At 40.5% G+C, this 24,366-nt stretch overlaps 1 protein-coding gene across 1 annotated transcript in view; it reads right to left on the reverse strand.

The window, feature by feature from the left end:
- FAM162B (family with sequence similarity 162 member B) overlaps positions 1 to 4,585 on the reverse strand; it is a 29,312-nt gene extending 24,727 nt beyond the window's left edge. Inside the window, exons 1-2 of the mRNA XM_073627134.1 lie at positions 4,399 to 4,585; positions 1,706 to 1,811 (exon numbers count right to left, since the gene is read on the reverse strand). Of these exons, the coding sequence (XP_073483235.1) occupies positions 1,706 to 1,811; positions 4,399 to 4,483 (191 nt within the window). The 5' untranslated portion in view covers positions 4,484 to 4,585. The remainder of the gene's footprint in view (positions 1 to 1,705; positions 1,812 to 4,398) is intronic.
- Between the last annotated feature and the right edge of the window lie 19,781 nt (positions 4,586 to 24,366).

Below are 24,366 nucleotides of genomic sequence, written 5' to 3' on the forward strand. Positions count from 1 at the left end.
AATTTGTATGAAAATTCTCAGTACAATCGGCGACAAAATTTCTTCAAAATGTTGCTTGCTTTTAACATTTGATTTGGAAATGAATGGACTTTCCTAAACAAAAAACAACATATACTGTTAGAAATTTGTACGAAAAATGTTTCATCCTGCTCTTGAATTTTCTCAGCATTGCGATCAAAAACAAACATTGATTTGAAAATCGAACAAATGTTCGTAAAATGTAAAACTTTAACACCATTCTATTAGTGTATGGCCAGCATTAGCCTCTAGATGTGCATGACACATATTTTTAACTATAGTGCAGTTATTTAAAGTGTCACTAACTGTAGCCAACATTTTTCTTTGGTTTGTTTAGAGTGGGAAAGAGTTATAAGTATTTGTTACCCCATTATTTCATATTCCTTATGTGCCTTTTGTGCTTAGTACTCGTATGAAAAAGTATCCTGTTCTCTTTGTATTGCTTCCTTTTTGTGAAATCACTGGTGTTCCTGTGTTCCTGCCAGTCCCTCTGCTTTCCTATTAAAAACTGACCACACACACCTCTCTATGTATGCTGGGAACTCAGCCTGCTCTTCTCCAATGATCAGACTTGACCTGACACCCCCCTCCCCCGCACAACCATTCACTGGGAAGCTCAGTGTATTGCTGCTTCTTCTCCCCAGCTCTTATGCAGCTGGGAACAGAGAATATGTGATCACTTATAAAAAAGGGGAAAAATATATTTATAATGTTTTTATATCTATACAAAAATGTTTTTCCTTTAATTTCTACTTCAAACTAAATGGGTTGTTTCACAAGGCTATTGTTTACAATCACTTTAAAATTTCCGAATTTTTTGTCTATCTGTGACTCAACTGCGGAGAGTCTCTGTGAAGTCTGTACAGAAAATGGTGGGTTGGTTGTCATTGGGACAGGGCACAGACAGAAACAAAATAATGTTAGAAGTTCTAACCCTTTCATATTCTACAAATATTGTGTTTTGTCTTTGTCTGTGTCCCTGTTATGTAGGGTACACACTATAAGAAAATCGGGCGAACGATCACCAGTTTTCGGAACCGGTGAGAGAAAATTTGTACGAAAATTATCGTGCAACAAAGGCTTTTTCTTTCTTGTTTATTGTTTCTGATCATGCGCAATCTTTCATTTCTGATTTTTCTTGTACGAAATTCGGATGAAAATGGTATACATTAAGTGAAAATCATTCATTCTGTTCCCGTACGAGAAACATTTTGGAGTTTATCCCTTTGAACATTTTCATTCAGAAGGTCAGAATCGGCTGTAGAAAATTGTTTACACACTATACGAAAATCGTACAAAAGTTCTTTGGATAAAAATTCTTGCCCGATTTTCTTATATGTGTACGTGCCTTTAGAGAGATTTCCCGCTTCTACCTGACCTGAGAGAAAGTGATCAGAAATCTCCCCAATAGAGACATAAACAGTCATACACAGAAGGTACCCCTTCATTTCAAAATGCTTAGCTTGCCTACTACTAGTTTCTTAACTACAAAACACAAGCACAAACCAATAGTCTTGTACTGTGCAAAAAAAGTCTTGTACTGTAGCAGTGTTGGTCCTTTGCCTTCATTTAGAGGCCTGTGGACAGTGTATCATGTTTTCAAGCTTTATTTTACAAGCCTAGTTAATAATAGCACTGCTTGTCCACTACAGTATTTACCATGAAAGTAAATTGAATGAAGCCTTACGGAATGGTTGGTGGAATATCCGCTTCTGATTTGAAACGTCCTGTCCACTTTAGTATTTTTTTATCAAACCGATTTGGCTTGCAGCGAGAAATGCTTTTGGCATCACCTAGGACCATGAACACAAAAGTTTACTGTAGAAATAGTAAAATAATGATACAAACACATGGTATTTGATTTTTGTACAGTATGGAACATGTCTTTTGGATTTTACTTTGAAGAACATTGAGAAGATTGCTTTTTTTATATATTTGCCTATAATGTGGCTATTCAGGTGATGTGGAACACCATGCCTGAGCAATGTGTGACAGCACACCTGCTTGTAATGTCCAGCTAGAGAACATGTGACAGGGTGACAACAAAGGAGTATAATTGGATGCCAGCTAAAGAATAACAGAAAGTGTTGGAACAAGGACCGTAGAACCTCTTTATCTTAAAGACTACATTTTTTTAATCAGCACAAGGGACAGTACTTACATTTAATGAGGAGTCTCCCTTGTGCTGGTGGCTGCTGTCTTAGTTAAAATCTTCAGTCCTCTGCCCCCCCCCCCCTATATTCCAACAGTGGCAGTCTTCCAATTTGTCAAGGGTGCTGACTGCATTGCCTGCCCTTTCCGCCTCCCCTCTTCCATTCATAGAAGCCGTTCTATAGCTTCCATCAATGAAAAGTGATCCATAATGGAGGAGGCATTTCTCATTGATTGGGTTTTTACTGCAGTCCATTAAAAAGATTTTCTCTCATTTCCTGTCAGACTGGATGTGATGGGAACTCTCCAACAGCAAACAGAGAGAAATAACACCTTGTATTAGAGAAGTGGAAGGCTAAAACCCCTGATAAATTTTTATTTGTGCCTCTGTCCCAGTGAAGGTTTACCTGTCTGGTAAAACTGTTGTCACCGGGTCAACAAGTGAGGGTAAATCTCTCTCTCTAATGGAGCCCCAGATAGTGGTAAAATATCAGCAGGGATTCAAATCTTTTCTCATTCTATCTATCTAAAGCCTTGGCTTTGATACACACTTTAAAGCAGAATTCCGGGACATGCCTAACTAATTTTAAAATATATCCTCCTCCCTCCTAACACCTATTCTTACTAATCTGCCAGAGGCCGGCTACAGGAGATAGGAGAGAGCATTCAGGTAATTCCTGAGTAGTGATGTCATCCATTGACTTACTATGGCTCATCTGTTGTCTACGCTCTATCCTCTCTCCTGCAGCAGCACTGACTGACGCAGGGAAGCTGGATCACGGGACCAGACTGGAGCTGCATGAAAATAGGTAAGTATAGGCATCTTTTTTACACAGGTTTGTAAGCATAGTCTTGGGGGGGGGGGGTGTATTTTTAGGACTACTTGATCATATCCTACAGATTTTAAAAGGAATTTTGGAATTAAATTAAAACTGTGTCCCCCCCCCCCCCCCCCTCCAAAAGTAAAGTCAGCAGCTACACATGCTGCAGCTGCTGACTTTTAATAATAGGAGACTTACTTGTCCTGGAATCCAGCGATGTCGGCACCCCAGCTGATGTTTCCATTGGATTTCGGGTGCTGCCCCCGACATTGTCGGCTTCACTGGCAGGTGCCTACTGTGCATGCACGAAGCGCGCTGTGCTCTCTCACTGGCCCGGCAGCAGGGGAAGGAGCAGGGGGGAGGAGGGGACGGAACTTGTGATGTACCTCGCTGTGGCGAGGTTCAATGGAAGTGGGGACAGGGTACCTGTCAAATACAGGTGCATGTTCCCCCCCCCGAAAGGTACTAAATGTGGCACCGGAGAGGGGGAGGAATCAGATAGAAATTCAATTATTATCTTATACACGCTTTAAGTCAAATAATGCACTTCTTTAGTAATAAAAACCCAAAGTTTACCAAACATATGTCTTGTTTTATGATGCCAACTTTTGCACCCATTTTGGTATACCCCAAACTAGAATATTGTTTGTAAATACAGTGGTACAGAGATATAGAAAAAGAATTGTGGTTTCATTTCAATAAAAGGTGCTACAACATTCACACATTAAAATATTCAGGAATTTTGGGATCTGAATGAACTTTTCAAGAAGCATAAAATGGCTGATAAACAGCAAGTAAGTTGCACTCAATGGGATTTTTTTTTTTTTTTTTTTTTTTAAGGAATAGGAACTGTTCATTTAGGAAAGTGAATGTTTGCTCAGTTTATTGAATAAAGTAAAGCTATATTTACTTTGAATATCCAATAATTTGTGAGAGAGAAACATTTTAAATCAGGATTTGGTATGCTCATTATTGGATAAATAAACTGAAAACTAAGCTAAGTGAACATACACTTTCCAAATTAAACAGTCTCTATTGCTTTAGTAAACCATCCCAAATGGAACAATAAATAAATAATAATATAAAATAAATAACAATCAATAAATATAAATATAAAAACCCAAATGGAACAATATAAAAAAAATTGTAGATACAATGCCACTGATGAATTTCAAGCTTTAATTGTTTGTATATATAATTTTTCTGTGTTACATGTCATAGCACCAACAATGAGTTCAAATAAATTCAAAATACACACATATGTAAAATCCCAAGCACAGTTTCATGTGTTATATACTGTATATGATACAGGTAATAGTATTTTTGCAAGCATGTATATTTCCATGTAATTCATCTTCTGTGCTTGTATACATGTCTAAGGTTAAGTTCAATTATATTTAAAACTTACCTCCAGTGTTGCATTCTCTAGCGTAATATGCATAAACAAACTGTCCAAATCTCATGCATCTTCTTGCTAATCCGACAGCAGTCATCGTTTCCCAAATTCTGTTTGGTATATTCTTTGAATAGCCTTATTATTCCCATCTCTGAGTTAAATTACATCATGGAAAAGTACCAGATTATTTTTTTTTTATGTTTAACAACGTCACCACTGCTTAGACCATCCTCTGCTCCCAAGACTTTGTGATTTCAAGCCCTGAGAACAGATATCCAAGTCTGTCATTTGAGTTCACACAGTCCTGGCACTGTGACAAAATTTACCTTCAATTTGTAAAGATGAACTTCACCAAATGGAAAACAAGGGTATTGTTTTGAAATGAGGACTGTGAAGTAATTTAACATAACCAATAATGCAATTATTATGAATAGTATCTGATACTGTTAAAAATGTTATGGCTGTGTACTTAAACACTTGTGTCATTTGAAATGTAGCCTACTCAAGGGTATTCTTTTTGCATCAGGGTTTTTTCCTGTTCAGACTTGCTCAGTTGAGAAAGAGTATCAGCTATACATAGACATTCATTTCAATCTTTAAATTGAGAGAGTAAAATGCTGTTGAAGTTCTATTGCTGTCTAAAGCCTTACTGGGAATATATCCCCCTGCTTCCTGTCACGGTAGTTGCAAATGTATGTACACTTTTACTAACACATGCCAAAGTTGCAAAACTGGGTTCAGTTTTTAAGGTTTGTTTTATTTTTGGGCATTAGGTGATTAAATGTTCTGAAATGTCAAAATAATTGAAGCTCCATATGTTGATCTATCTAGGCACTCTGCCTTGAGCAAGTCTGGACTTATAGTAATTGGAACACATTTTATCCCACTGACACAGTATCACATACCTGGTTGAATAGGAAAACAACAAACGGATCTCCCATTTACCTCTAGGTTGCATGTCCTTGGTGGTGACAGGAAACATAAAGGGAACAGAGTAACATGGGTGTTGAAAGTCTTGAAGTCTTGAGTCTTGGCCTAGAAGTGCTCCTGAGGAGCTGTAGATTACCCAGGACCAGATAGTCTCACAGAACTTGTCATTACAGGCATCAATAGCTGTCCATAGATGGGCTTGCAATGGAAGCAGAACAGCAGGCAGAGTCCCTTGGTCAGGAGACAGACCAATTTAGTAGCAGGTGGACAGAAATAAGGCATGGTCAGGAGATTAGCTGGCCAGCAACTTGTAAGGCAGGAACAAGCCGTCTCAGCAATGGGTAAGCAGGAAAAAGCCAGGTCAGCAATTAGTAAGCAGGAACAAGCAATAGTCAGGAGGCAAGCTGGGTCAACAACTGTTACGCAGCAACAAGCCATGGTCATTGGACAAGCTGGGTCAGCAGGAACAGGATCAGGTGCACAGGTCAAGAAGCTAAAGCTGAGGACACTGAGCCTTAAATATGCTTTTTGGCACAAACTCTAGAATTGGATATGTACAGTCAGGTCCATAAATATTGGGACATAGACACAATTATAATCTTTTTGGCTCTATACACCACCACACAGTTACACAGTTACACAGTTAGTCAGGTTGAAAAAAGACACAAGTCCATCTAGTTCAACCAAAAAAAAAAATACAATCCCATATACACAATCCTTCACCCACAGTTGATCCAGAGGAAGGCGAAAAAACCCAGCAAAGCATTCTCCAATTTGCTACAGCAGGGGAACAATTCCTTCCTGATTCCCCGAGAGGCAATCGGATTTTCCCTGGATCAACTTTACCTATAAATGTTAGTACCCAGTTATATTATGTACATTTAGGAAAGAATCCAGGCCTTTTTCAAAGCAATCTACTGAGCTGACCAGAACCACCTCTGGAGGGAGTCTATTCCACATGTTCACAGCTCTTACTGTAAAGAAACCCACACACTTCTTTCCAGCTTGTTTTGCACAGAGTGGTCCCGAACCTGCTCTTCTGGGGTCCCCCGGCGGCTCCTCCCCACATCAGATAATCCCCTAGGAGAAGCTCCCAAATCCAGCATTCGGCGTCTATAGACGCCAAATGTATGACTCAACCCCGCGTCATAGGATTGAATGGATTTGAAATGAAACGAACAAGATTTGCTTTAACTGAAGACTTTCAGCTTTAATTTGAGGGTATTTACATCCAAATCAGGTGAACGGTGTAGGAATTACAACAGGTTATATATGTGCCTCCCCTTTTTTAAGGGACCAAAAGTAATGGGACAGATTAACAATCATCCATCAAACTTTCACGTTTTAATACTTGGTTGCAAATCCTTTGCAGTCAATTACAGCCTGAAGTCTGGAATGCATAGACATCACCAGACGCTGGGTTTCATCCCTGGTGATGCTCTGCCAGGCCTCTACTGCAACTGTCTTCAGTTCCTGCTTGTTCTTGGGGCATTTTCCCTTCAGTTTTGTCTTCAGCAAGTAAAATGCATGCTCAATTGGATTCAGGTCAGGTGATTGACTTGGCCATTGCATAACATTCCACTTCTTTATCTTAAAAAAACTCTTTGGTTGCTTTCACAGTATGCTTCGGGTCATTGTCCATCTGCACTGTGAAGCGCCGTCCAATGAGTTCTGAAGCATTTTGCTGAATATGAGCATATAATATTGCCCGAAACACTTCAGAATTCATCCTCCTGCTTTTGTCAGCAGTCACACCATCAATAAATACAAGAGAACCAATTCCATTGGCAGCCATACATGCCCACGCCATGATACTACCACCACCATGCTTCACTGATGAGGTGGTATGCTTTGGATCATGAGCAGTTCCTTTCCTTCTCCATACTCTTCTCTTCCCATCACTCTGGTACAAGTTGATCTTGGTCTCATCTGTCCATAGGATGTTGTTCCAGAACTGTGAAGGCTTTTTTAGATGTTGTTTGGCAAACTCTAATCTGGCCTTCCTGTTTTTGAGGCTCACCAATGGTTTATATCTTGTGGTGAACCCTCTGTATTCACTCTGGTGAAGTCTTCTCTTGATTGTTGACTTTGACACACATACACCTACCTCCTGGAGAGTGTTCTTGATCTGGCCAACTGTTGTGAAGGGTGTTTTCTTCACCAGGGAAAGAATTCTTAGGTCATCCACCACAGTTGTTTTCTGTGGTCTTCCGGGTCTTTTGGTGTTGCTGAGCTCACCGGTGCGTTCTTTCTTTTTAAGGATGTTCCAAACAGTTGATTTGGCCACACCTAATGTTTTTGCTATCTCTCTGATGGGTTTGTTTTGTTTTTTCAGCCTAATGATGGCTTGCTTCACTGATAGTGACAGCTCTTTGGATCTCATATTGAGAGTTGACAGCAACAGATTCCAAATGCAAATAGCACACTTGAAATGAACTCTGGACCTTTTATCTGCTCCTTCTAAATGGGATAATGAGGGAATAACACACACCTAGTCATGGAACAGCTGAGCAGCCAATTGTCCCATTACTTTTGGTCCCTTAAAAAGTGGGAGGCACATATACAAACTGTTGTAATTCCTACACCGTTCACCTGATTTGGATGTAAATACCCTCAAATTAAAGCTGGAAGTGTGCAGTTAAAGCACATCTTGTTTGTTTCATTTCAAATGCATTGTGTTGGTGTATAGAGCCAAAAAGATTAGAATTGTGTCGATGTCCCAATATTTATGGACCTGACTGTATTTGCTTGAACATGTCAGCTGCACAGCATGCCTGCAGCTGGAATTGACCCTGTGCAGGATTATTTATTATTACAGATATTTACTGTATATAGCACCAATATTTGACACAGTACTTTATATACCGTACCATCACATCATTCCCGGAACTTACAATCTGAAGTCCCTATCGTACATGTATACATACAGTCACATACTAGGGCCAATTTAGACAGGTGTCAAATAACCTAACATCATGTCTTTGGAGTGTGGAAGAAAGCCAGAGTACCTGGAGGAAACCCATGCAGGCACAGGAAGAACATGCAGACTTCATATAGATAGTGTCCTTTTTGGGTTTTAAACCCAGGACCTCAGTGCTGCAAAACAGAAGTGCTAGCTATTATTATTATTATAACTATTATGCACTGTATTAAGGTGGTATCCTGACACTTTGATGGTTTTTGTGTTATCCAATCCCACTGGCATCAACAAAGGGGATTTATTCTTACTCAAACTGACACCAAAGCTGGGATTTATTTTATTCCCACTGACACCAACAATAGGGTTATTTTATCCCACTGACACCAAAGATTCGGGTTTTTTTATTTATCTGACTCAAAACAACAAATAGGGCATCAGTGATATGACTTTTTTTATTCCACTGATGCCAACAATGTGGCTTATTTAACTCCCATTGACATCAAAGATGAGACCTACTTTAATCCCAATACTAACAAGAATTGCCTGCATGGGTTGATCTTTGTATGGGAATTGTATGGGAATTGGGACATTAATGTGGTGAAGTGCGCTTCTTGGTAAACAAAGACCATAAATCAAACTTGCCACACCTCTGATTTAAGTAAACCATGCCTACTTTTTGCTGCAATGAGCAAAGCAGAATAGCCGAATAAGTGTTTTTGAATTTTTGTATTTTTCAGTGGATTGCAGTACACATGAACCTTTCCCTGGCTATTTATACATTGATGTATACATTGATCTGGGCAGCTTATTTGGTAAAGACAGAACACTTGGAAACTGTACAAGCTCTGCTGTCTTTGGCTATGCTTAGCAAAGCTAAATATGGATTTCCTATTTGGTATTTGTGAGCCTGGTGCAGTGTAGTTTGAGGGTGTAGCCCAATTCACAAACTATTTTTTGTTTTCCCCTTTTTCTGTTCACCTCTGGAATATATATAACAAACTGTGGGAGAAGGGGTTCAGGGTAATTTATAGGAGTCATAAAGGTTGGTAGCTCAGACATCAAACAGGTACCTCTCCTTTCCCTTTGTTTGGTGGACTGTACAGTTGAGTAGTACTATATTCATAAAATGTGGCCAGCCTTTAATTGCTTGTTCATGTTATTTTTTTTGATAAAAAATGATTTGATAGAAAGGGTAGAGTCTATTAAAGGGCATCATCATTCATTTGTGTGTAGTGAAGCATAGGGATTGATTTACTAAAACTGGAGAGTGCAAAATCTGGTGCATTAAGAAAGCACAGCGCAATTCGCACATGTGCAGTAGGAAACCTGTTGTGAAGCCGTAAGGCTTCACTGCCAGTTTTCCTTACCCAAGATGGCGGCACCAGCACCCGAGAGCCAATTCAAGAATCACCTTGGATGAGGACACTGCAGGATCCCTGGACAGGTGAGTGCCCTAATAGTAAATGTCAGCAGCTACAGTATTTGTAGCTGCTGATATTTATTTTCTGGTGGGTTTCACTCTGCAAAGTGAAAAAAATTAACTAACTGTCAAAAATGTGTTTTTCCATTGTGATTAGAGTTACAGATTAAAGTATTTGTGATAAAAATCTATTCAGTGTTGGACATTCTCACCAGGTAAGGTACCCATTTTCCCACAATTTTAGTTTCCATGATATTACATCTCTAAGTCCTTTAACCACTTCATCCCCAGAAGATATTACCCCCTTCCTGACCAGAGCACTTTTTGCGATTCAGCACTGCGTCGCTTTAACTGACAATTGCGCGGCCGTGCGAAGTTACACAAAAACAAAGTAGACGTCCTTTTTTTCCCACAAATAGAGTTTTCTTTTGGTGATGTTTGATCACTTCTACGGTTTTTATTTTTTGTGCTATAAACAAAAAAAGAGCGACAATTTTGAAAAAAAAAGCAACATTTTTTACTTTTTGCTATAATAAATATCCCCAATTTTTTTTAAAAAAAGCTAATTTTTTTATCAGTTTAGGCCGATATGTATTCTTCTACATATTTTTGGTAAAAAAAAAAAAAAAATCACAATAAGCATATATTGATTGGTTTGCGCAAAAGTTATAGCGTCTACAAAATAGGGGATAGATTTATGGCATTTTTATTATTATTAATTTTTATTAGTAATGGCGGCAATCGACAAATTTTATCATGACTGCAACATTATGGCAGACACATCGGACACTTTTGACACTATTTTAGGACCATTGTCATTTATACAGCGATCAGTGCTATAAAAATGCACTGATTACTGTGTAAATGACACTGACAGGGAAGGGGTTAAACACTAGAAGGCAATCAAGGGGTTAAGTGTGTCCTAGGGAGTGATTCTAACTGTGGGGGGGATGGGCTACCACTGACATGACAGGGATCACTGCTCCTGATGACAGGGAGCAGTAGATCCCTGTCATGTCACTAGGCAGAACAGGGAAATGCTTTGTTTACATCTCCCCATTCTGCTTCTCCGTGACACGATCGTGGGACACTGGCGGACACTGAGTCTGCGGGACCCGCGGGCATGGTCACATTGTACGCGCCCCGACGGCGGTGCGAGCACACCCACTAGCTCCGCCAATTAAAAGGGACGTACAAGTATGCCCATTTGCCCACTGCTGCCATTGTGCCGACGTATATCGGCGTGTAGCAGTCGGCAAGTTAGCTTTACTAATGTTTAAAATAATTAAAATTCAGCAGCTACAAATACTGTAATTGCTATAATAAAAAGACACTTACCAGCCCAGGGATCTAGCGCTGTCTTCACCCAGGCCAGTTCTTCACCAGTCTTTGGGCCCTGGCATCCCCATGTTGACTGTGGGAAGACGGCCTTGACTTCTGGTGGCTTTACAGGTGGTTCCCCACTGCACATGCACAAGCCATGCTGCGCTATCTGAATGGTCCTGCAGTCTTCTGAGACCTGTGATGTGTCCCAGAAGGTTGCAGGCAAGGAAGAGGAGGGTGGAACTTCCGCTCCAATCACTTACGTTATCCGAGCGTAAGTGGGAGCGGGTACTTGTCAAAACTAGGATTAGTATAGGTGTGGCACTACTACACTTAATTAATTGGGTATTCCTTTAGTGAGGTCATAGACCTTAAGGAAGACTACAATGCACCTCCTCCTTCTTATTAAACAACTCAATATGTGATTTATCAATGTTGTATATGAAAAATTAGCGATTGTGAAAAAACCTGTGCAAAAAATGGTAAATTATGTGTTCGGACTACAGAACACCTCCACTTCAATATAAGAAGTCCTATTGCATATTACAAATCAACAATCTGATTGCAATACTGTACCTCCCCACCTTATGAAAGTGCTTACTGCAGTCTTTACCTTGGATGCCAACCCAAACACAAATAAAGTGCTAAAAGAGTGCCAGTAGTGTTTAGCTACTAATTAACCAGAAAATATACCTTAATTCACAAATAATTCATAAAATTAAGCTTGCTGCTCAAACAATGAGTAAATAAATAAATATAAATAAAATAAAAATGTATCTTCATTCATAAATAATACTTAGCAGTAATATCATGTGAATAGTTCATGGAACAAAACAAGTCTCTGTGAGCCATGTATCTGGTGCTCTTTAAAGGGTGCATTAAACCATGCTGTATTTTTTCTATGTGAAGGTGCTTCCACTCGTGCTCCCCCTCCAGGACCATACTCAGCAAAAAGTATCACCCCACAAGGGGTTAAATGGCACTGTATGTAAACTCCAATGGTCCTTGGCACTAACAGGGATTTCTCCTTACACATTCACCAAAAAAAGTGTCAAAATGGTAAAAATGACAGTAGACAATTTGGGACAAGTCCTTTATGAAAAAATAAAAATAAAAACTGTCACACGATGTCCATTCATCTTCAATCATAGCGTCAGGGGGGCAGGGCCACCCGGTGGTGTAAACTGGTGACCCTGCCCCCTCTGACATCACATGACACAGCTGTCATCGCGAAGAGGCTTCAGTCAGCGGGAGCCTCCCATGGAGGGGGAGTTGTTGCGTTTTTTTTCTCAGGTCGTCGGATGCTGTGATCAAAGATGAATGGACATCGCGGGATAGTTTTTATTTTTTATTTTTTAATAAAGGGCTTGTCCCAAATTGTCTACTGTCATTTTTACACTTGACACTTTTTTTGTGAATGTGTAGGGGTACAATTTACCCGATACCCATTCACATGGGGGGGGCAGGATCTGGGGGTCCCCTTGTTCAAGGGGGCTTCCATATTCCGATAAGCCCTCAGCCCGCAGACCCCCACGACCACCAGGAAAAAGTTGTGGAGATGAGGCCCTTGTCCCCATCAACATGGGAACAAGGTGCTTTGGGGGGGGGGCATTTTGACCTGAATGACCTGGTATGGATTTTGGGGGGACCCCTACGCATTTTTCAAAACATTTTGGTGCGGGGTTCCCCCTAATATTCATACCAGACCCAAAGGGCCTGGTAATGGACTGGAACCCATGCTGTTTTTTTCAATGATTTTCATCTATATTGCCAGGATCCGACAACTCATTACAGCCGCGAGCAGTTTTAAATGACTTTTTTTCCTTTAGAAATGTCATTTTGCTGTGGTATTGGTCTAAACACAGGAAAGATGCGCTATTTTACAGGCATACCATAGACACCCCCCCAGGCACAATATTTAAAGGAATATTTCATTTTTATTGTTTCACTTTAAGCATTATTAAAATCACTGCTCCTGAAAAAACGTCCGTTTCTAAAACTTCTTTTTGCATTGATACATGTCCCCTGGGGCAAGACCCAGGTTCCCAAACACTTTTTATGACAATAACTTGTATATAAGCCTTTAAAATGAGCACTTTTGATTTTTCATGTTTGTGTCCCATAAACTTTAACAGTGTTCTCTTGTTCGTACAAATTTTTGGCCTGTTCACATGATCTGGTGCGAACTGAACTGGGGGGTGTTCGGCTCATCCCTAGTCTGGTTATTTAATGCAGACCGAAGACAAGCAACAGTGCTAAGATAAAATATTTGAATACTTAGAAGTTTTTGGATTTCTACATGAATGACTCTTAAAACGGGGTTTGATTTTCTTCATTTTCAACTATGATAATGATAAAGAAAATCTTAAAAAAAAAAAAAATCAATTTTCATGTATTTTAAACAAATGATTTAAACAATCAAGGTTACATTGAATCAAAATCCAAAAACAAAAATGTTAAATTTTGCAGTTTACCAGTTCTTAGATGAGGTAGTGACATTAGTTTTCCTCTCTCTGACTTTTTCTTTTCGTTTTACTTGGTAATCCTGCAAATAACACACTTCTCTCTCTGGGTGGATATACTTACTTGTATAAGGCTGGGTTTACATATGAGCACGTAGTGGCTCACAGCAGGAGTCCGGTGCATCCTCATCGTTTCAGGTCCGATTTGAGCCCAAATTTTTGGCTGAATTTGCACCTGAAACGGACCAAAAGACGCACAGGACTCCTGCGCAAGTCGCACCCGAGCCGCTGTGGAGATATGTGAACCGGTTCCATAGAGAAACGGTCACAATATCCTGCTGTGCGAATTGGATGCAGAGAAACCCCCCATCCAATTTGCACTAGTGTGAACCCAGCCTAAATGGAGGGACTGGAGATCGCAGATATTTTAAGTGCTTTCTGAAAACATTCTTAGCTTGTAAAAAGAAAACTAATACAACCACCACATGTAAGAACTGGTAAGCAGCAGTATATTCATTTTTTGTTCTTGGGCTTAGTTATCCATTAATTGGAATCCTTCATTACAATCAATAGGATTGATTTGTTAAAGAAATAAAGAATATCCACTCTGCAAAGTAAATGTTCACTTAACTTGGTAAACATGAAGCACAATTTACTTTGAATACCCAATCATGTGCAACGGAAATGAAAGAAAAAAGATTTTGTCCAGTACATGATTGATTGAGGTAAACACTGCTTCACATTCAGCATACATGTAGTAATATTAGATTTTATTACATCACAGGGTGGTACTGTGGATGTATAAACTGGTAACAAAGTGCCACATCCTAACTGAACTGGACAATATAGAATGGGAAAAAACTATGGACTTTCTAGGTGCTGAAACAAACACTTATATGAAATAAAAGTTGTAATTTTTATATAAATATTGTACAACATAGAAAGTGTTTACAACTTCATGAATAAAATTCAGTACTCAAGATTAGCTACTACCATATGCAAGAAACCCAGACCAATCGTTAACACATGTAGATGTGTAGGCCAAAAGATATAAGGCTGCCAACATCCAGAAGGAGTTGGTAAGTTGGTATGGGTTGATATAGCTAGTTGAGGCTCAACATGTTTTGTATAATACAGAAAGTGCAGCGCTGGACATATGAAGTGAATGGTGAAATATTACTAAACCATGTAATAAAAATTAATCAACAGCAATGTATACAAATAGTGACCTATAAATATAGGTAATAAATTACTTATGACCGTGATCATATAAATATAGGTAGTGAATTACTTATGACCATGAGCGTATGGACTTACAGAAAAAAATTCCTGAAAATAAAACTTTTAAAGGTGCATAAAAGTCCAAAGCAATATTTTTCATGCAATGTGAGTTTCAGGGGTGCATCTTCGATAATCGGTGTTGCCCACCACCGGATAGGTGAATGAATAAAAGGCTTACCAGAAAGCCTGTGACCGCTCTTATTCAGGGGGGTCAAAACAGGCTTAGCAGATATGGGGGGACCACCACACGGATACTCCGGTTGGCACCTGATGGATCAATGGGTCAAGACTCCTTGCCAGGTAGTTCTCCAGCCGACAACCACTGTGGATGTTCTCCCGACTCCTGTCCTCTCATGGGGCAGACTTGAAGCTCCCACGGATTCAGTGCAGGAATGATGTAATATAAAGTTGCCAAAAAAGGGGATAAAGAAAAAATGCTCCGCTGGTGCAGATAACTTTGGGTTTCCTTTATTGGTCTCAAGCATTAAAAGCAAAAAAAACAGAATAAAACAAACAAGATAAAAAAACGACACTACCGTCGTTTGTTTAAAGATCGCGCATGCGCGGTGCGTGCAATGTGGGTCACAACATTGCACGCACCGCGCATGCGCAATCTTTAAACAAACGGAGGTAGTGTCATTTTTTTATCTTGTTTGTTTTATTCTGGTTTTTTTGCTTTTAATGCTTGAGACCAATAAAGGAAACCCAAAGTTATCTGCACCAGCGGAGCATTTTTTCTTTATCCCCTTTTTTGGCAACTTTATATTACATCATTCCTGCACTGAATCCGTGGGAGCTTCAAGTCTGCCCCATGAGAGGACAGGAGTCGGGAGAACATCCACAGTGGTTGTCGGCTGGAGAACTACCTGGCAAGGAGTCTTAACCCATTGATCCATCAGGTGCCAACCGGAGTATCCGTGTGGTGGTCCCCCCATATCTGCTAAGCCTGTTTTGACCCCCCTGAATAAGGGCGGTCACAGGCTTTCTGGTAAGCCTTTTATTCATTCACCTATCCGGTGGTGGGCAACACCGATTATCGAAGATGCACCCCTGAAACTCACATTGCACGAAAAATATTGCTTTGGACTTTTATGCACCTTTAAAAGTTTTATTTTCATGAATTTTTTTCTGTAAGTCCATACGCTCATGGTCATAAGTAATTCACTACCTATATTTATATGCTCACGGTCATAAGTAATTTATTACCTATATTTATAGGTCACTATTTGTATACATTGCTGTTGATTAATTTTTATTACATGGTTTAGTAATATTTCACCATTCACTTTATATGTCCAGCGCTGCACTTTCTGTATTATATCTAGTTTTTTGTACCCTTATATCGGGGTTATAGTGCATAGCAGCAGGACCTTTTTTACTTCATCACAATTTTTATGCACCTAGCGCAATTTCTTTGTTTTTTTTGATTTTTCAACATGTTTTGTGACAGTGTGCTTCTTTAGGAGCTTGAGTATGCATTCTAGATAAATAAAAATACAATGTAAGTAACTTCTACAGATCGTATAGTCTACACATCCATACTTAAAACTGTAAATAGTGATATCCATCCTCTTGGCTAACACACAGGCCGGGGCCAAACAATGGTACAAAGGAGGCAGTCTGGGGGAGGTGAGGACATATGCATACACAGCAAACAAACCACAAGGGTGCAGTGAGGTGTGCCATAGTAGCTACTCCCTCGTGTGTTAGCCAGGAAGATGAATATCACTATTTACAGTTATAAGTATGGATGTGTAGACTATAATTTGTAGAAACTTCTTACATTGTATTTTTATTTATCTAGAATGCATACTTAAGATCCTGAAGAAGCGCATCTGTCGCAAAACATGTTGAGCCTCAGCTAGCTACATCAGTCCATACCAACTCCTTCTGGATGTTGACAGCCTTATATATTTTGGCCTACACATTTACACGTGTTTAGGATTGGTCTGGGTTTTTTGTATATGATAGTAACTAATCCTAAGTACTGAATTGTATTCATTAAATTTTTAACAATGTTTCTATGTTGTAAAATATATGAAATTAAATTTGTAATTTTTATATAAATAAGTGTTTGTTTCAGTGCCTAGAAAGTCCATAGTTTTTTCAGATTCTTTATTGTGCATATAATAATAAACCCTAGCGTAATGCCGCGTACACACGGTCGGACTTTTCGACTACAAAAGTCCGACAGCCCGTTCCGACAGACTTTCAACAGACTTTTGGTGGACTTGCGGCGGACTTTATAACGAACGGACTTAACTATATATGATCACACAAAAGTCCGACGGATTCGTACGTGATGACGTACGACCGGACTAAAATGAGGAAGTTGATAGCCAGTAGCCAACAGCTGCCCTAGCGTGGGTTTTTGTCCGTCAGACTAGCATACAGACGAGCGGATTTCTGGGTCCGGCGGAGTTACGACGTAAAGATTTGAAGCATGTTCCAAATCTAAAGTCCGTCAGATTTGCGACTGGAAAAGTCCGCTGAAGGTCCGGTGAAGCCCACACACGATCGAATTGTCCGCCGGATTTGGTCCGTCGGCGTCCGTCGGACCAGTCCGGTCGAAAAGTCCGACCGTGTGTACGCGGCATAACACTGGCATCTTTTGCACTTAACATCTATGCTTGTGAGCTTACCATAATATAGATATATGAGTGTTGCTTAGAGGAAATTATACCAGGAGAAATTCTACGGAAGAGTGTTGGCATATCTGAGATCTAAAACACAAAACAAGATAAGTCATGCAACATGACAATGATTCAGAATATGGAAATCAATCAACAATAGATCTACTCAAACAAAAGGAATTTCATAGTTTGGTTTTGTCAAGTCTGATTTGAATCTTGCTGAAGTTCTGTGGCAGGATTTAAGACATTGAACAGGAACTGAAAAAGTTGTATAAAGGAGAGGACAAATGTCTTGTGCAACAATTAAAGGTTTTTGGACAAACTTGTTACTACTGTGATATAATTTCTGGCTGCTCCATTATGTTGCAACTACTATGTTGTGATTGTAAAGGATCATTTTTAAAAAAAAATAACAAACATATCATACTTACCTCCACTGTGTTGCTTGCTTTACACAGAGTGGCCTCGATCCTCAAATGCTGGGGTCCCCCAGTGGCTCTCGCGGCTCCTCCCCACATCAGATAACCCCCTAGGAGAAGCGCTCTCCTGAGGGGGTTACCTTGCGAGCGCGTTCCCGGGTACAGCATTTGCATCCATAGACATGAATGCTGGACTCGGCCCTGCTCCTAGCACCCGCATCATTGGATTTGATTGACAGCAGCAGGAGCCAATGGCTGCGCTGCTATCAATCTATCCAATCAAGTGCCGAGAACCCCACGTTCTCGTCGTTGGAAATTCCAGGGCTCAGATAACTAAAATGGGGGGCTGGGGGGTCGGTGACTGACAGAAGTTTTTTCACCTTAATGCATAGGATACAACCCCCTTTAATGCCTCTGGGCATTTCTTTCTTTGTAGATAGCGTTGGGAAGCATAAAACCTCTAAGATGATTTTATTGCTGCCTGTCTAATAAAGGTGCCACAGTGTCAGAAGTTTTCTTTTTAGTGTGGATAGAGAAAGTAATAAAAAACATTTTGGAGAAAGTAAAGAATGTTCAGAACTTTAGTCAGGTTTTTATTGTTGTTTTCTTGTGCCAGTTACACCAATTACCCTAATTTATTTTCTGGTGTCACAGTGAGAGGAAGAAAAGAAAATCTCTCCAATGGAGTCACTGAAATAAAATAAACCTTATGAAAGTCCTTAATAAGACTCTCTATCCTTCACAACAAGCTACAGGACTTTTAAGATACCAAATCATACATTAGTATATTTAAAAATCTCAGTTTTTATTTGTCTGTTTAAAACTTCAAGATAAAATACTGTATGTTGTTCTTTATACAAACATATTAGTTCTCCTGATGAAGTCACGTGGGCTGTGACGCAACGCATATGGAGGAGTCTGGTACGTCACTTCCGGTTTTCAGCCGATTTCGGAAGTTCTTGGTTTCTGATGCTGTTGTAATCGATTTTAAATGTGAGTTACTATGTTTTTTTTTATAATGCATTTTAATTTGAATACTACACAATAAGGATTTGCTTTCTTATATAACCATATCACTCACTGGAGGAGAGGAGAGTGGATAGTGGAAGAGAGAGTGGACAGATCCATAAACCAATACATTGCTAATAGAAAGAAAACATATAGCCACCCATGGAGAGGAATTGCTTATACCCTAAATGCTTTTAGACCGTATGGTCTAAGAAATGAGGTGAGCTGCTAGCACCCACAGTGTGGATTGAGGTGCAAGGGAGAGTGATCACATCACTGAGGAATTTGATGACATTTGCACAACTGACATCACCGGATACATGCATTTTCTTAATTAACACTAATATACACTATATTAACACTATTATATGAAAATGAAGTCACTAAACTGGATCGTTTTTCACTTTGTCACTGTATTGATTAATATTTCATTTATTTTTGCTTATTTGCAAATTTTTGCACAATTTGCATCATTTGCAGCACTGGTGTTTTTGGTTACAATACCCAGTAGGGATATTATTTTAATGTTGGATTGTGACAAGACATAAGAACATTATTTTTATTTGCGCTATTTTGTACACTTTAATTAAAAGCTTGTTACAGCACTGGCACTTTGAGTACAACACCTAGTAGGTTTATTCAATTTTTATTATTATTTCTTTTGATATCAGTTTTATTTAATTCACGCTATTCAATATCTATCTATGAGAGATCAGATACATGTGATAATTCAATACTTTTTAGAATATTTTATGTAGTTTTAATACATTTAAATTTTGGGGGGTTTTGCAGCATAGCATCATTTCAAATCTGTAAACTTTGATCGTTAGATGTGGGGACACCTTGTTAAGTTGTGAGCAGCTGCTTCCGATTTCTTATATTAAAGTGAATGTAAACCCGAATTTTTTTTTTTTTTTTTTTTATGTCATAATGTAGAGTATAAGATTTCCTATCATTTGAGCCCAGTCTTGCCACAAAGAGTTAATCCAGCTCTGAGCAATCCTCTTTTATTGTTTAATGAGATAAAACTTGACAAACAGAGAAAAATTTTGTCAAATCCTCCCCCTTGCTGTGAGTGACAGGTGATTTAGATATCTCGTGCACTAGCCTAAGACATACATTATTTTTTAATTCCCTCCCCCACTCCTTTCTTCAGCAGCTCTGCAAGGATTGGCTGTTCCACACCTCAGCATGATTTGGCATGCTGAAGTCATGTGGTTACTTTCCTGTCTTTTCACTGGATGTTAGAGATCATAGCAGAAGTTCAGTGTAAGGAATACACAGGAGAAAATGCATATTGACAAGGGGAGTGTAGAGGTGGGCGGGGAGTCTACTGACACGACTCCACCCACCAAGCTCCCGACAACAGACCCACCCACAGAATCTGCAGTTTTTCGGGTCTCATAACAGACAGAGGGGAGACATTTGACAGGTAAAGATACATGCAGGAAGCATGTATATAACCTTATAGATAACCCCTATGGCAATAGTTTAGAAAGGATGATATTGGGTTTACATCCACTTTAAGTGGTAGTGCATAGGATTCTATATCTACCATACATCCTACTTCCGAAGTCTCTCCTGCCAAACAGGTTAAGAAGGATGATGTCATGATGTATATATACTGTATATCATGAAGACATATTATCAAGATGTAGATGCTGTATAACATTATCGCACCATACACACATCTAGAAATGCTCTATGAAACCTCACCATCATGCCATAGCTGAAATTCATCCAAACAAAAAAATTATTAAACGCTGCCATTGTAAACATAGTTGTAGAAGAAGAAGTGTTATAGAAAACACAGTTGTAATCCCATGCAAAGTAACCTATGCAAAACTGCATTCTAAAGAATATATTCAAACATAACCACACATATCCTAAATAGCTACATAACTATATATCACCTTCAACATGCGAATGCCATTTCATCAAATCTAGTGTTACCGCCAAGCCACCAGAAGATGGATGGATTAAAATGTAAAAGATTGCACTATTTGTAGACCCCCAGAAATGGCCTGGGTCTCTCCTGCTTCCAGAACTGTCTCCCGCCGCTGAAGTGCAGTGAAATAACATCATCACACAAATATGCGCAATGACATAATCACTTCATGACCTATAATGCTGTCACATCATTTCTTGTTCCAGAAACCACCCACCAAGCCTCTGAACCCTACAAAGTCTAATAGGCTTCTTTCAGTTCTGAATTTGAATTCCATTATGAAGAACAGGTGTTACAATTAAAGTTGAATCCCCCCAGAACAGAAGTTTGATGAACTTGAGGACATCAAAGATATCCACTTATTTGCTCGGAAAGTAATCCTCTGTGTTATACATAATAAAAATAGATAAGATAAGGCCTGAATTACCAATTTTAATTGGTCAATTTACAAGAAATGGGATTTCAAAGTCCTGTAAGAACTCATAGAATTATTGAACGGAAATCAACCAAAAAATTAAATAAGTAAGTAGGAGATTTGGAACACCTATTATTATTATTATTATTAGAGGAGGAACTTAATGAGTGGCTCCTTAACAGAGAATAAGAATTTGAAAAAGTAACTTCAAAATAAATCCAAGACTTTTCCTCTTGTCTCAAAATGCCGATGTAGCACCCTGATGTTTAGGCCGAGTGACTATTAAATTTATCTGCCAAGTGATAGTTCACCCTAATTCTGGAATTGCTGCACTTTTCTCTTCTGTCACTAGATGGTCAGGTATCTGGTGGCATTAGTTAAGACAAGGGCATTGCAAGGACAGATTAGGAATGAATGGGGTGTCTCAGCCAATGGGCAGGGATTTTCTTGGGTCCTTTTGGCCTGTTGGGAGAGCCTATCTATTTGGGTGGAGTCAGGTGATCGGGGTTCTGTGTCACCTGGGTGGCTGTCTGGGTGGACGTGTGTTGTATTGCCCCGAGCTGCTATGCCTGAAACCTAAGTCCTATCCCGGGGACATCTGGCTGCTAGGCTATCTGAGGGCCTATCCAGAAATAGTGCATGGTTGAGACTGCGGTCTTGTAGTCCAACCAGAAGTACTGGTTCTGCCGGCCGGGGAACCAGTCATGGTCAGAGGTACAAGGGAAGCTGTCGCCACTAAGGGGCCATCCACCTTTTTCACTGGAGACCACTGCGAGTAAGCTGAGGCCAGTACCAGAGCAGACTTCTCGCCAACCGGGGATGGTGAAGAAGTGGGAAAGCATCAGCAAGTGCCAAGTCAGGGACCCAGTGGGACAGCAGAGGTGACGTTTGTGGAGTGCCAATCCAGGGACCTAAGGGTGAAGCTTGAGGAGTATCTGTGAGTACCAAGCCAGGGACCCAGCAGTGAAGCAGGGGTGATGCTTGTGGAAGATACTGAGTGTTAGATTGGAAGAGCTCAGGGGATCCAGTGGCAGTGGATCAGTAAGTCTAGTGAAAGACTGAGAGCTCAGTGAAGTGAAGTTCTACAATAGGAGATTGTAGAAGACGTGAAAGTGTCCATTGCAACCTTTGTTAGAAACAGTTACAAGACTGTTGTTATAGAAGACAGGGTTCCTACTCATGCAGATGTGGTGTCTGATACCTTTCCCTGCATGGCTGTCTGCCTATAGATGTCTCGGAGTTTGCCAATTAACATTGCATCTACTTATGGGTGTCCTGGCCCCAACCCTCTCTTCCACAGTTCTGTTTAAGAGACAATAAATCTCTTTGCATTCAAGAAGTGTCTGGTGCCCATCAATCCACCTTGCATTACACCCACAATGCCTCGTAACCCACTCTACACAGAAGGATGTCAGCTGTCCCTAACTCTGGAGGTCACCATGGGGCCTAGAGAGACCCGGGACTTTGCTACATTTGGAGCCCAATGTGGGGCAAAGGCATTATTCTCGCAGCAGTCGCCCATAGCAGCCGGCTACAGCTGCATCGTGTTTTTGTCTGGCTCCTTGGCAAAGTGGCAAGTAACATCTTTACTTCTGATGACTGTGTTATTATGCATTCCAACAACGTGGGGAAGAGCCAGCAAGTCTCGTTGCTCATGGAAGAGTATCAGCCTGGTCTTTTGAAACTTCCCGCCAGCCCTGCTGGGGTATAAACAGACTCCATTGCAGATTTGGCACGCTGCAGAAGAAAATGGGCGGGCGCCGAAGTTTAAAGAAAGTATCTGCACCAATTCGTTGGCAGGGGGAGGAGCCCCTGCTCTGCAAAGGAGGATAAAGAAGTGCTGCCCTGTGTGCTTGGTTGCGGGTTGGAGAAGATGGCGCATTTTGGAAGTACTATGGCGGATTGGAAGATGTATGCTCTGGGTGTTGGCTTTGGACTGAGCGAGCCAAAAGGCATTCTGACACTGGAGTGCGGCATACACCTAAGGGTAGTCTTGCCCTGTACACGGCTGGAGGCTATGAGGCCTTGGGACTGATCTGGGGGAAGTGTTCCGGTCTGGCCACGCATCTGAAACCTTGGATCATCTACGGACGTTCTGGGGAACCCCTGCTCGAGGTAGTCACACCAGTCCAACCTCTGTGGATACTGGAAGCAGAGAAGGATAAGAATGTCTCCATCCCAGCTGGGAGCGGCATAGAGAGTCCACCTGCCATCACTAGTGAGAGAATCTGCTCCTCTTGTGTCTGTGGCTGCTTCAGAACCCAGCACTCCGGTCGCCCCTCGAGGCCGAGGTCGGGCCCACCTGCTCTCCTTGATGGCGGAAAGAGGAAGAGGGTACCGGTGTCGGGTTAGCCTACAAGGGGTGAAAGTAGTGTGCCAGTGGGGGAGGTGATACCAGTGGCCAGTAAGAGAGATAATGCAGTTGTGCCAGTTAAAGCCCGTTCTAAGCACAACTATCTCCAGGCCGAAGAATGCTCCACTGTATCTAATTTAAGTATCCCCTCTGACGGGATCTCTAAATTGTTCTCAGACCATTTGTTGTGGACTGAAAAGTGGAGTGATAGCGAAGAGGAGCAAGCATGTGATCTGGAAGAGAATGAGATTCCTCCTAGGCCTGCTACAAGTGTTAATATTGAACTGTCTGCCAGTGTTGCACCAACTGTGTGTATTATTAAGTCTTTTGAGAAAGATCGTTGGGAACATTGGGTCTCTAAAGTTGCCTCCACTAAACCGAGAGAAGCAGCTAAGTCTGATTGCAAACCTGATGTTGTTGCGGGATACCCGGTTCAGCATGCTCTGGACCCATGGGTCCTACCCAGGTATGGACCTTAAGACACTGCCCAGGCTGTCTAAAGTACAATGCATCGTCATTAAGAAAGTGGCTGAGGAATATGGATACCTATATCCCTATAAACCGGCCCATCTAGAGGAGGAGATCCAGGATAAAGAAACTCAAAGGATAGACTAAGCTGTATGAAGTTTCCTCCGGATCCCTCTGTGGGTGGACTTCCCAAAGTTGTCCCCCAAGATAGCCGAAAAGTATCTTTCAGTGCTACACACCTGGAGCTATGGTCACAAAATCAACTTGGATGGTGTGATCATCCACAGACCTAACAAGGCAGATTTTCAACACTATATTACCACTGTAAACGCTAAAGGAGAGGCCTTGAAGTTACCGGATCCCAGGTACTACTGGTAAATGATGTCGAACTTTGTTTCCT

Source organism: Aquarana catesbeiana, linkage group LG04 (assembly GCF_042186555.1).
Source record: "Aquarana catesbeiana isolate 2022-GZ linkage group LG04, ASM4218655v1, whole genome shotgun sequence".
NCBI classification, from domain to species: domain Eukaryota; kingdom Metazoa; phylum Chordata; class Amphibia; order Anura; family Ranidae; genus Aquarana; species Aquarana catesbeiana.